The following is a 12,400-nucleotide window of genomic DNA, read 5'->3' on the forward strand; positions in this document are numbered from 1 at the left end:
ATCTGCAGTGCTGGGTCCAGTGCTGGGCTCCCCACTTCGAGAAAGATGAGGAGCTACTGGAGAGAGCCCAGCGCAGGGCTGCAAGGATGAGGAGGGGACTGGAGCATCTCTCCTGCGAGGAGAGGCTGAGGCAGCTGGGCTTGTTCAGCCTGGAGAAGAGAAGGCTGAGAGGGGACCTTAGAAATGCCTCTAAATATCTGCAGGGTGGGGGTCAGGAGGACGGGGCCAGACTCTTTCCAGTGGTGCCCAGCGACAGGACAAGGGGCAACGGGCACAAACTGAAGCAGAGGAAGCTCCAGCTGAAGATGAGGAAGAACTTCTTCCCTCTGAGGGTGACGGAGCCCTGGCCCAGGCTGCCCAGGGAGGCTGTGGAGTCTCCTTCTCTGGAAATATTCCAGCCCCGCCTGGCCGCGGTGCTGTGCAGCCTGCTCTGGGTGACCCTGCTTGGGCAGGGGGTTGGGCTGGGTGACCCACAGAGGTCCCTGCCAACCCCAACCATTCTGTGATTCTGCAACCCCCTCTCTGCCACTTCGCACCCCTTCTTTCAGAACAACCACAAAATGCTCCTTTAAACTCCGGCAGCGTTAGCTGGCTCACGGCACTGCACGTGGAAGCAGTGAAGAAGGTTGGATGTGCTCAGAGATGCTGTCCCAGAGCCAGAAACTCCGAGGTCGGAGTCAGAAGGTGAAGGACAAAACTCTCCCTCCTCCATTTCGGGAAAGAGAAGCTGGGGGTAAAGAGAGGGAAACAAGAGCCGAGGCACCAGATGTGCACTTACTGCTGAAGCTGGTGCAAGAAAGGGCTTTCTTCCTTGTTTTTTCTTAAGTGAATACTGTGCAATCTGTTAAGGTTAAAAAGGAGATGCTGAGAAACTGCTGTATCGACTGGGTGAACGCATCGGGGTTTTTTAATTCCCCTAGAAAATTTGGAAGAGCACCGTCAGTTTTGCCCGCACTCCTTCATTTCCCCTGGGATCAAAAGTTTGAGTAGAAACGCCAACAGCCAGGGGAGCATCAGGCTGTGAAATTATCCTTCCTGCCATCTGAACAGGGTCACATCGCCGCCGGGCTTGGGGCAGGAGGAGGAGGACCCCAGGGAAAAGCGAGGCGCTGGAGGCGGCTGTCCTGGTTCGGAAACCAGCACAGCAGCCAGCGCGGAGCCGAGACCCCAGCTCTCCTGCTGAAGAGCCCCGGGACACCCACGGCGAAGCCTTTTAAAGGCAAATTTAAAAGCAGAGAGCACTTGCAGGCGTGCTTGTGAGTTGCTGGTAACCCGTAGCTCTTGGATCTGTCACCTGAGAGATCACGTCACCCTTCCCACCAGCCATCTCATGACGGGCAGCTGGAAGGTCACAGCCAGAGGGCAGTGGTCAACAGCTCGATGTCCAAATGGATGCCGGTGACAAGTGGTGTCCCTCAGGGGTCCATGCTGGGACCGGGGCTGTTTAACATTCTCAACAATGACTTAGCGAGATCGAGTGCACCCTCAGCAAGTCTGCAGATGGCACCAAGCTGAGTGGTGCAGGTGACACACCAGGACGGGATGCCATCCAGAGGGACCTGGATAAGCTGGAGAAGTGGGCCCATGTGAACCTCAGGAGGTTCAACAAGGCCAAGTGCAAGGTCCTGCACCCGGGTCGGGGCAACCCCCACTATCAATACAGGCTGGGGGATGGAGAGCAGCCCTGCCAAGAAGGACTTGGGGGTGCTGGGGGATGAAAAGCTGGCCATGACCCAGCAATGTGTGCTGGCAGCCCAGAAGGCCAACCATGCCCTGGGCTGCATCCCCAGCAGCGAGGGCACAGGGTGAGAAGGGGGCTTCTGCCCCTCTGCCCTGCTCTGCTGAGACCCCCCGGGAGCCCTGCGTCCAGCTCTGGAGCCCTCAGCACAGGACAGAGCTGGAGCTGTGGGAGCGGGGCCAGAGGAGGCCCCAGCAATGATGCGAGGGCTGGAACCCCTCTGCTGGGAGGAAAGGCTGGGAGAGCTGGGGCTGGGCAGCCGGGGGAAGGGAAGGCTGCGGGGAGACCTCAGAGCAGCTGCCAGGGCCTGGAGGAGCTGTAGGAAAGAGGCAGAAAATATTTTCAGCAGGGCTTGCTGCGACAGGACAAGAAGCAACGGCTTTAAACTAAGAGAGGGCAGATTTAGGCTAGAGAGGTGGAAGAAATTTTTTACCATGAGGATGGCGAAACCTTGGCACAGGCTGCCCAGAGAGGTGGTCAATGCCCCATCCCTGGAGCCATTCCAGGCCAGGCTGGACAGGACTCCGAGCAACCTGGTCTGGTTGAAGATGCCCCTGCTCGCTATGGGGGGGATTGGGCTGGATGGGCTCTGAAGGTCCCTTCCAACCCAAGGCATTCTAGGATTCAGGCAGCGCTGGGTGGTGGAGGGCAGCAAAGGGGCTCAGCTGGTTTTGCCAAGCCTCCCGGACAGGGTCAGGGACGATTCGACCCAGGTGGACCAGCAAAACACCGGACATCTGAGATGGGACCTGAGAAACAGCGCAAAGAGCACTGGACTGGACTGATCCCCCCTGCACAAGCTGCTTTCTTCCGAGCCCTCCAGTTCTGGCCGTGCTGATGGTGGCCAGTCCCACGGGAAGGGCACAGCCAGGTACCGGCCGTGGCTCTCGCCCGGAGCGCCCGGATGCTGCGCAGCGCCAGGAATGCCGCACGGATTTGATTTTAGAAATGTGCTCGGAGGGTGGAGGGCAGGAGCTTTCTCTTCAAAACTCAAAGTTTTACAGCTGTTCGGAGTTCAGTAAAGTATAATTGAAACCAAATTTCTTGTGGAAGGTTTAGATAAAACGCAGCCCTGAAATGCCGGGCCAAAAGGGGGATCGGCTGCTGCTGCTGCCAAGGCAGAAATTGGCCTAATTGCTTCCAAGTGCGTTCTTCTGGGGCTGGGATCCGACCCAGCAAAGGCAGAAAAAGTCTACTATTTACATTTTTCCAACAAAAAAAAAAAAAAAAAAAGAAAAAAGAAAAAAATAGATGCTTTGGGAACATTTTATGCTTCTTTATCTCCAAGAGGCCAACCTCAGGAAAATGGGCACTATTTTAAGGTAGTTCTCAAGGAATTTATTTTGGTGCGTTTCATCTCAGAGATCCTGATCAACCCTTACGATTGAACACGCACTATCGAACACGATCCCGGAGCACAGCTCCAGCCCTGCCGTCCTCCCGTTTCTTAATCAAGAGGGGAAGTTTTGGAAACCTCTTGAATTTTATTCTTGCGTTGGCAAATATCCTCCTGGTAAGTCCTGTTTGTTTTGGAAATTAAACGTAAAATAAAGCCAACTGCTTTTGGGGCCAGTTCTTTGCCTCTTCTACGCCAAAGCCACCACGTTCCCGCAGCTCCGCGGGTTCCTGCGCTTGGCCAGGCTGCTGCACGGCAGCTGTAAGGACACCCTCTCCGGTGCGTGGTGCTGCTGCCGGCACAGCCCGAGCCGAGCTGGCAGGAAGCACAGCGATGAGGAAGGCTGCCTGGTAGGTCTGCAATCCCCGACCCGTCCCACCGGGTACAGCTCGGATCGGCGTTCCCCTCCAGTCACATTTGTCTGTCAAGTCAGGTATGGTTGGGGTCAAGCTTGGTTCTCCACTGGGTGCAGAATAATTAGAAGGTTTGGTTGAACTCTGCCTTTGATATGGATTTTCGAGGCCGTCGCCTCCCTCGGAAAGCTGCTCTGCTGACCCGAGAGCTGTGGCTTCTACGGCGTCCCGTTAGCTCCGGCTGACGTGATGAACAGCGCTGCCGTCCAGCTCAACTCTGCATTTGTGCAGATGCAGGGATTACAAAATCCCATTGATATGATTAATAATCCAGTGTAGCCAAACCACCTCCACATAACCTCCAACTCCCAAAAGCCCGATGCAAAATATGTTTTCGCAAATCATAAATCAATAAGCTTTGCTTAATAAAACCTGCTGTTACTGAAGCATAGTATTAAAAGGTCCTCCAAGATGGAATAGTGGCTCTGGCAGCTGGCTGCAGCAGATCGCATCATTTTCAGGACTGCTAGCACAGATTTAATCAGAAACACACACAGAGGGCTGTAAGGGACCGGCGACCGCCTCTCCTGCCACCGCTGCTCTGCAGTCGCCCGCCGGCTCGTGCCTCAGTTCCCCGCGCCTCTCCCGCGGCCCCGGCGGCTTTGCAGCAGCTGCAGTTTATTACCGCTGTCTCTCGGGGATAAAACTCGCCCTGTAAAATGTCAGGCTGGATTGTATTTTAATTCAGTAAAGGCCACAATTCAGAAACTCGCGTTTGTTGCTCTTCTTTTTTTTTCCTTCTTTTCCCAGCGATCAAATTTTATTGGTGAAAAATTTAATTTTGCGAAGCGACGTGATCTTAGACAAAGCTCTCCAGCCGTGAGCAAACAAAAGCCGAACGGGCAACTGAAACAAGACGACAAGATTCTGCTCCTAAATTTCTTCAATATGAGAACGCCACAGGTCTGCAGGCAATGACATCTTCCTCGCCCCCGCAAACGCTCCAGCGGGACGTTTTCAGGTGTCATCATCGGGTGCTGAAATACCTGTTTGGCCGCTGGCCGGGACTGCGGCCGCCTGAAGCCTGCCCGCTTCTGGGCACGCAGCACGCTCCAAACGCCCGCGCACCTCCTCCAGCCCGCAGCCACCCAGCACCCCGGCGACAGCCGCCGGCAGCGCCCGCGTGGCAAGGGGCTGAGGGCTGGTTTGGGTGTGCTGAGCCGTCTGGATCACGCGAAGCATCTCCTGCTTTTAGAATTAAGACAGTTTATACTGTCTCTCTCCCCTCCCCCCCATTTGTTTCAGTCTAAAATAGCTCCAGACCGGCTGCCAGTCAGTGCTCTGAACCTGGAGCTGCTCTCCTCTATTTGAGGACCTCTGCTCCAAAGCTCTTACTGCTGCTGAACTGCAGTCACGACCCTCAGCAATTTGGGATCGCTAAAAAGAACTTACCATTCATTGTTAAGAAAGAAAACCCACACAACAGAACCCCCCAAACCAACCGCAGCCTAACGACTCCCCAAGGTCCACAGGCTTTCCTTTGCCCACCAGCTGCAGCTCCAGCGCACGAGGCACCAACTCCACTGGTGGGAGCCCACCAGAACAGGACACGGCTGCCAGGAACAGCGCAGCTACGGCTGCTGGGGCCCTGGGAAAATGGAGGGATTGAGCTCCCAGCCTCTACTAGCTTGGTTTTCTATGGGTTTGTCTTCATTTTATGAAAAACAAAACTATAACAGGCTCCTGCCACTGAAGTAAACACTGGTTTCCAGTTCAGCAGTTTGAAGTGGTTTGCTGCCTACAGAGTTTCCACCCGCTCCCCCCATCCCTTCCCGCGGCCGCTCGTTCCCATCCCGCAGCTCCTCCCCGTCTTGGCCGTGCCAACGCGCTTGGCTTTGCGGTCGCACCGTGAGCCGACCCAAATTACCGAGCTCCTCTTTCTCCTTCCGCCTCCCCCCTCTCACAGTCTGGGCTGGTGCCCTGGCCTGGTGCAGCCTCCAGTTGTCCTCTGACCTTCTGGCCTCCTCACCCTGCGACACGCAACGGTTTCAGAAGCTGAGCTATCACAAGCAATCGCTCTCGGGCTGCTTCACCAGCTCCTTCCAAGGCCCCATGGCCAACCAGGGGGTGGAAGGTCAAAACGGGAGCTTTAAGCGAGGCTGCAGCGTTGCATCGCGTGCTCTGAATCATCCGTGACCATTCCGACCCTCTAATGGTTAACAGAATCTCTGCTACGGCTTCGGCGTGGATCAATCCGCTCCGTTCCTCGGGAGGGAGGAGAGCTGAGGCAGCGAGGCTAGCTGCCGGGGGACAAGACACTCGCCCCACGTGCCCTGACCCGTTTTATTTATACGCCCAGACGCAGCCGGCGACAGGAGGGCAGTCCGGCGACCGAGTCGCAGCAGGGAACATCTAACGGCTGCTGCCCCAAGGACTAGAAGTTCCCGATAAACTTCCAGCCATGGACACTTACAGGTGAAAACTCAAAAAACCCCAGAGAACAAACGGAACCCAGAAGGATTTCTTACTGATACCCATCTAAGGAACACGGCGCCTGAGAAATCACCAGCGCCAAACAAACCGAGGTGCTGAAGAACACAGACTAAGGTTAACTGCCTTGAAGTTCAAGTTTCAGTATCCCACATTTTTTGTTGGGAAAGGAGGGAATCATTTCCGCAAATACTGCGTCAGCAATCCAGAACTTAGACCGAAAATGTCACGAGACAACTCATTCGACCCCATTTTGACTCACGCAGCATCATTTCTATCACAACTAGAACGAGTCCAAGTCACTAAACAGAAACCCAAGAAAATTAAGTTTTCTGGAGAAATGTTATCATAACACTCTTCATTCTCCAACGCACTCGCAGCGGCAGCACAGCAAGCCAAATAACTCCTACAGGTCAACCCGCCTGGACAAGGTCCTCTACAGCCTACTGTAGGTGACCCTGCTTGGGCAGGGGGTTGGACCAGATGACCCACAGAGGTCCCTGCCAACCCCTGCCATGCTGTGATTCTGTGAGAATACACCCGTTGCCGTGAATATCCAAACCAGGATAAAGCTCGCTGCCAAAGCCCTCACGGAGTGAAAGCTGCCCGTCCGACGCTGTCATATTCACAACTCAACGCAGGCTGCAACCCCATCAGGCATTTCTGCCAGCCTCTGCGCACTCCTGGACATCTCGCACGGATACAAAGAAGGCTGGGCTGGCCGCATTACCATCTTATACCATTACTTATGTATTCATATCCAGAACATGCTGGTTTTACTCACAGGCCAAGCACCTGCCGCGCAGACGGCTAACATTTATGCGCAATAGCTTTTTCCCCTTTATGATTTGCTTTGGATTCTAGACGTACGTGTCCACATCAAACACCGCAGACGCGTTTGCTGCCATGGTAATCACTGCGTAGAGCAACCGCCGGCTTGGTCTGGAGGCTGGCTGACAGAGACGGTGATTTGGGAACCCTTGCTTTTTACGCTCAAGTATTACTACAAAGTGAGTCGGTGAAACCGTACGGCCCATACAAGGGGACGCTCTTGCATCTCACGCCACTCAGCACGGCTCTTTCAGACACTCCAGTGAAAGGCAGAATAAAATCAATCAGCGCAGACCCCTGACTACACTTCAGACTTCATTGCCAAGCCCTTACTGACAAGAATTCGGCTGGAAAGCTCACGTAATAAGCAGGGAGGGTGGCTCAGTGAGGGAGCAGTCTCACATCAGCGGGAAAAAGCCGCGCAGTGAAACCGTGAACGTGGGCAGAACAAGCAGAATTGTGCAGCGTCTCGCCAGGAGCGAGCAACAACCCCCAGGGACGGCAGCCGGAGGGACGCAGCCGCTGCTGAACGAGGAGCACACAGCCACGCTGACGAGGGGTTTAAGTTTTGATGGTCTCTTTTACAGCAAAAAAATGATCAGATGATGAGGAGGAGTGGTCTGTAAGCAAAAGGAAGGGTGGTTGACAACTGCAGAGCTGCAGCTGCAATGGGTGCAGTCAGGCGGGAGCGTGCACCCTCCTCAGCCTGACCCACAGCCCACGGAGAAATGCCAGGGTTACGGAGTGCCACCACGCACAGCTGGATGAGCCCAAAGACAAGCTACAGGGTATTTCCTACGAACAAACCGACTGGCCCAGCATACAGAGGATTTAAAAGGAAAAAAAAAAAAAAAAAGCCAAATTCAGTCCTTGCTGTCACGCTTGTCCTTCCAACTCTGCCATCTATCCCTTGCTTACACACACCAGGTCTCACACCACGGGTTGCCTCCTACACCCTCGGAGCTGACTAGGTGAACAGCATTTTTTTCTGAGGAAGAAAAACCTCCAGGTAAAACAGTACGGTGCAAAATTTGTGCTGAAAAGGTACCCACTGCCACAGAAATGGGAGCTTTTGCCAAATAACGGGACAATCTGAACTGATCTCCAAGCGATTTGAGTTTCCACTTTCTAGCAACCTCCTCCTTAAAGCAACTGAAAAGGTGGAGTCAGCAACGTTCACCCTGGGTGATTTAGCACGATGCACTTGGCTATTTCTGTATTGGTGATGATAATTCAGGGCTCTTCCGTCGTGACAGAGGAAATTTTAAGTAAGTATTTTAGCAAGCAGAGGTTCAGGGGCAATAGGACTGTGCTGCCCCTGCCCCTGGAGCTGGTCACACCCCACAGCCCACTCTCACCAGCACCCCCTCTCCCGCCTTTTGCGCCCACTCCCAGCTGAAGGATCTTGCTTTCCTTACGACTCCTAAGAGTTCCCTGCAAAGTGCTGACCCGTCTCAGCTCTGCATGTGGGGAGATCCCATCAATCCAAGCTGAAAAACCCCAGGAGCAACACTCTCACCACACCTGAGGAACGTCACAAGCAGCAGAGCAAGCGCAGCAGGGAGTGCCAGAGGACACTGCCTTGCAAAGGACATTTGATGGCAGCTGTCTGGCGCCGATACCTGCGTAAGTAAAAGCGTCTTTGCTCTGTCTGCTTCTCTCCGAGGTTTTTCCCACATCTGTACCGTGTGTGCGGCTCCCTGCCTGCTCGTGTGTTTTCGCACCCCTGCTCAGCTGGGAATGCTCAGAGTCCACAGGTCTGCTGCTCTCCGTCTTGATGGGATGGAAAGATAAAAGACCGCAGGATCCCAGATTCCCACCTGTTTTATTAAGGCTGGTGGCACCCTGCGGCAAGGGCTGCCGTGACTGTGGGCACGGGGGGTGGCGGGGGAACACACACCTGGGACAGATCTGTAGGAAACCACACTCTGTTATTTCTCTTGCTCATGGCAGGATTACTTTGTCTTGGAGAAAGAGTTAACTCTGATGCTTTTTTTGTTTTAGCCTGAAGTAAATCCTTCCCTAACGAGCCTTTTAAGGCAGGGGCTATTTCCACAGCCCGGACAGCACCAGGACTGTTTCCTACACTGGCTCATGCTGCTGCACTCCCGGCCTGGCTTCTCCCGCACCGATGCTCTGGAGCCACAGCCAGCATCACCGTTGTTACCGCAAGAACCACCAAAATTCCCGTGCTCACGTATTTGCTTTCACCAAAATCCCCCTGCAAGGAGAGGCTGAGGGAAGCTCGTCTCCAGGCCCTCCCATTCCCTCCCACCCAACACCTTTCTGTACCCAGCAGAGAGCTCCCACCACCTCCTCCAACACCCACCGGGCCCCCCACCAGCCGGCAATCCCATCACGGCTATTGCCAGACAAAGCCAACATCTCCTATGAGTTTGCACCAGAGCAGACAGGCGTGCACCACCAACACAGCAGTCACAGCTCTGCGAGATCTCCGTCCCTTGTTTCCACGCCTAGACGCATAAGGGGGGGAAAATGAGTCAGTCTGTGCACGCTGAACACGACTGATTTTAAAAGACTTGGGGTTTGAAAGAAATTGCAACGTTTTCAGCTTTACGACTAAGAGCACATTTGAAAGGTCCCCACCTGCTATTAAACTGGTTATCAGTGCTGTGGCAATCTGCAAGAAGAGGTGGCAAGCACAGCTGTAAAAACCGATGAAGAAAGCCCATCTGCGCACCCAGGGGATAGTTCTGTATCCTCTAACCCCTCCCCAGAGGCACTGCGACTGCAGACGGGAAGAGAGCACAGACTCATGCTCCGGGGTTAAACAGTTAACAGCCCGGCGGGCAGCCCGCAGCCACGAGAGCCCTCCAGGCTGAAGCTCCCGAGCTCTGGGACCCCTTCCATTAACACGACGGCAGCGGGTTCAAACCCTTCTCACGGATTTTGGGCAAGGCTTTTTCCAGACCACGACCTGTCACTTCCAAAGGAGCAGACAATGCACATCTGATTTGAGCAAACACTCGTGCTCAGATTAATTGAATGCTTACATCTAAAATTAGCCTGCCTTTTAAAAACTTCATTCCTCCGGGCTTTGACTCCGGCGTGATCATACTTCTTGATGGCGAACAGGCTGCCCGCACGACGACACAGACCCGGAGAGGTTCGCGATAGCCTTTCACACGACTCCGGAGCTATTTGCAATCCTGTGACGAAATGTTCCCAAGTCTCCAAGGCGGCGGTGGCTGGGGACAGCAGCTCTGGTTTGGGGAGGACGAGCTAACGACCTCGACTCGCCTCCGGCTACAGGTGGTTTTCTTCATTTTTCTTTGTCGTTGTTGTTGAAATTATTAAACTATACCAGAGGTCAGCACAGCCCCAAGGGTGGAAGCTAGACAGCAAACCTCATTTTTCCAGCAAATTAAAGCGCTTACGGAAAGAGCGCAGTTCAACAAGCTGGTCAGGTTTTGCCTCCTTTCATCGGTGAGGTCTCTCCCAGCCACAGCCGAGCAGGAGAGCGATGTTCCCGTGAACAGCACGACGGGGAAGCCACCCCCACAGCAACTCCCTACAGCCACGAACGCGAACCACCCCGGCGCAAGGGCTCTTGCAGCTTGCTTAAAGCCTCTCGCTGCAGAGGCACCCTCCCAAGTTTCCTTCCACCCATCCTCCTTCCCAAAGCCACAGACGCAGGTCTCCAACGAACCACCACCACCGGGCTCTGCTCAGAGCACGGGCCCGGCAGGTCTCCCGCTAACACAGAAAGGAAAAGGCTGCTTACTCTGAGTGTCTTTGCGATCGGGGAAGGAGAGGACGGGGGAGAATCTGACTGTGCCTTCCTGCTGCGGGTGTACTCTTTACTCCTGGTGTACAAGGACGACATGGCCTCTCGGGCTGGGTGGCTTGGAGAAGCAACCCAAGTCTTGCTCTACGGCGCTGGGCAGGTCCTTCTTCCAAGGTCAGAACAAACTCATTAAACTATTCACAGCTCCGGTAATTAAACCCTGCTGTTTAGGGTGTATAATTTTAGGCATTAATCTGCTGCAGGGAGAGCTGAGGCTCCACAATGCTTCTTGTCCGAGCAGAAGAGAAAGTGTCAAGGACTCGCTGTGCTCCAGCGCCGGGCGCTGCTCCGTGCCAGCCTCACCGGCCGGGCCCCGTCCCAGCTTCTCCGCAAAAAGACATTTCCACTCGACCGGAGCGATCTCCCCCCGAGACCACAGGAGGCAAAAACTCCTGGCTCAAGACAGCGAGCCGGAAAACCTGCTGGGTTTATCTAGACACGAAGCTTTGGCCAAAAAAAGAAAAAAAAAAAAGAAAACCAAACCCTGTGTTACTCCGGAGCGCTGCTGCGAGCTCTCTGCCGTCACTGCGCAGAGCTGCACGCTTTAAGCGCAATGCAAAAGCATAAATCAGGAACAAACGCTGGTTTGGAAAGGGGCAGTCCGGCTGAAGTTGTGTTTTGTTCCGTCCTCCTCCTCCTCCTCCTCCTCCTGGGCGCCGTTACCCACGCGCAGGCTTCTCCGGGCCCTGCGCCGCTGCCTCCTGACATTCCAGATCCTGACTCGCTCCGCGAGGAATGCTGGAGGGCGGCCAGCAGCAGCGATTCACTTTCAGCTTGGGATTTGGGCTGCCACTTGTAGGGAAAAAAGGGGGAAAAAAAAAGGAGAAAAAAAAAAAAGAGGCGGGGGGAGAAAAGAAAATAATTCACGAGCTCGCAGGGCCTGGCGGGCTGCGCGCCGCAGGTCGGAGGCCACTCGACGGCACTCTGCAAAGCTTTAATTCCAGCTCGCGCGTCGCGGCTGCGACACGGGGCGGCACCTGACAGGACACGGAGCGGTTCGCACCGCTACAGGGAGGACACGCTCCTGCGGCACAACAGGATTGTTGTTGTGTGCTCATCAGCCCGTTCCGAGCTGCGAGCAGGCGACGCGGAGCTTGTGTAGCGTACACCCATTGAAACGAGCGTTTGGGATGGAGGAGGAGGGGAGAGGAGCTTGGAGGAAAGGAAGGAGGGTGGGGAGAGCATGTACCGCTCTCGCCAAACTTCCAGCGAGCTCTCTGGGAGCTCTGCTGCTGCTGCACAAGTTGCTTTTCACCGGAAAGCCGCGCTCCGCAGCGTCTCGGAGACGGCAAGATTGCTGGCTGCAAAGGCAAGTGGACATCCCTTGTGTCCCATCTACATAAGCACGTGATGTTCATCTGAAAAATACCCTCAAACCCACAGAGGGTGCGCTGGTTTTATGGCTCTCGTACGCTACGTAGAGTCTTGCAGCCATAAAGTTGCAAATCTGTGTTTTTCTCTGCTGGAAAGGCATCAGCCCAGGTATCTGCAGCGGACCAGTTCCAGTAAGGCCGCCCTTAAGAACCAGTACCACCCCGAATGATGTGTCCTCATCCGGACACCTGCCCAAACCAGCTCCTGACCAGGTCACTGGGTGCCTGGAGTTAACGTATCTGCAGCACACGTTCTGCTCCAGCTCCACAGCCTGCTTCGTCACGAAACATTTCCTAGCAAGCGCATAAGAACATCTACACAAGAATCCTTTCAGAGTATTACTACACTTGGATATCTGTCTGTTGATCTGAAATCTTGCCCCTTTTTTGCACGCTGCTTCACAGCTGTGT

General features: G+C 54.5%; 1 protein-coding gene across 4 annotated transcripts in view; it reads right to left on the reverse strand.

The window, feature by feature from the left end:
* PPP1R12B (protein phosphatase 1 regulatory subunit 12B) overlaps nt 1-12,400 on the reverse strand; it is a 129,467-nt gene that overhangs the window by 21,066 nt on the left and 96,001 nt on the right. Inside the window, exon 1 of one of the 4 annotated variants that reach the window (XM_075443307.1) lies at nt 10,554-11,104. The exons of the other annotated variants lie outside the window; for them this stretch is intronic. Coding sequence (XP_075299422.1) covers nt 10,554-10,655 — 102 coding nt within the window. The 5' untranslated portion in view covers nt 10,656-11,104. Of the gene's footprint in view, nt 1-10,553; nt 11,105-12,400 lie in introns of those variants that run through there. 4 annotated transcript variants of the gene reach the window in all.

The sequence above is a fragment of the Opisthocomus hoazin genome, chromosome 25 (genome assembly GCF_030867145.1).
Source record: "Opisthocomus hoazin isolate bOpiHoa1 chromosome 25, bOpiHoa1.hap1, whole genome shotgun sequence".
Taxonomy (NCBI): Eukaryota; Metazoa; Chordata; class Aves; order Opisthocomiformes; family Opisthocomidae; genus Opisthocomus; species Opisthocomus hoazin.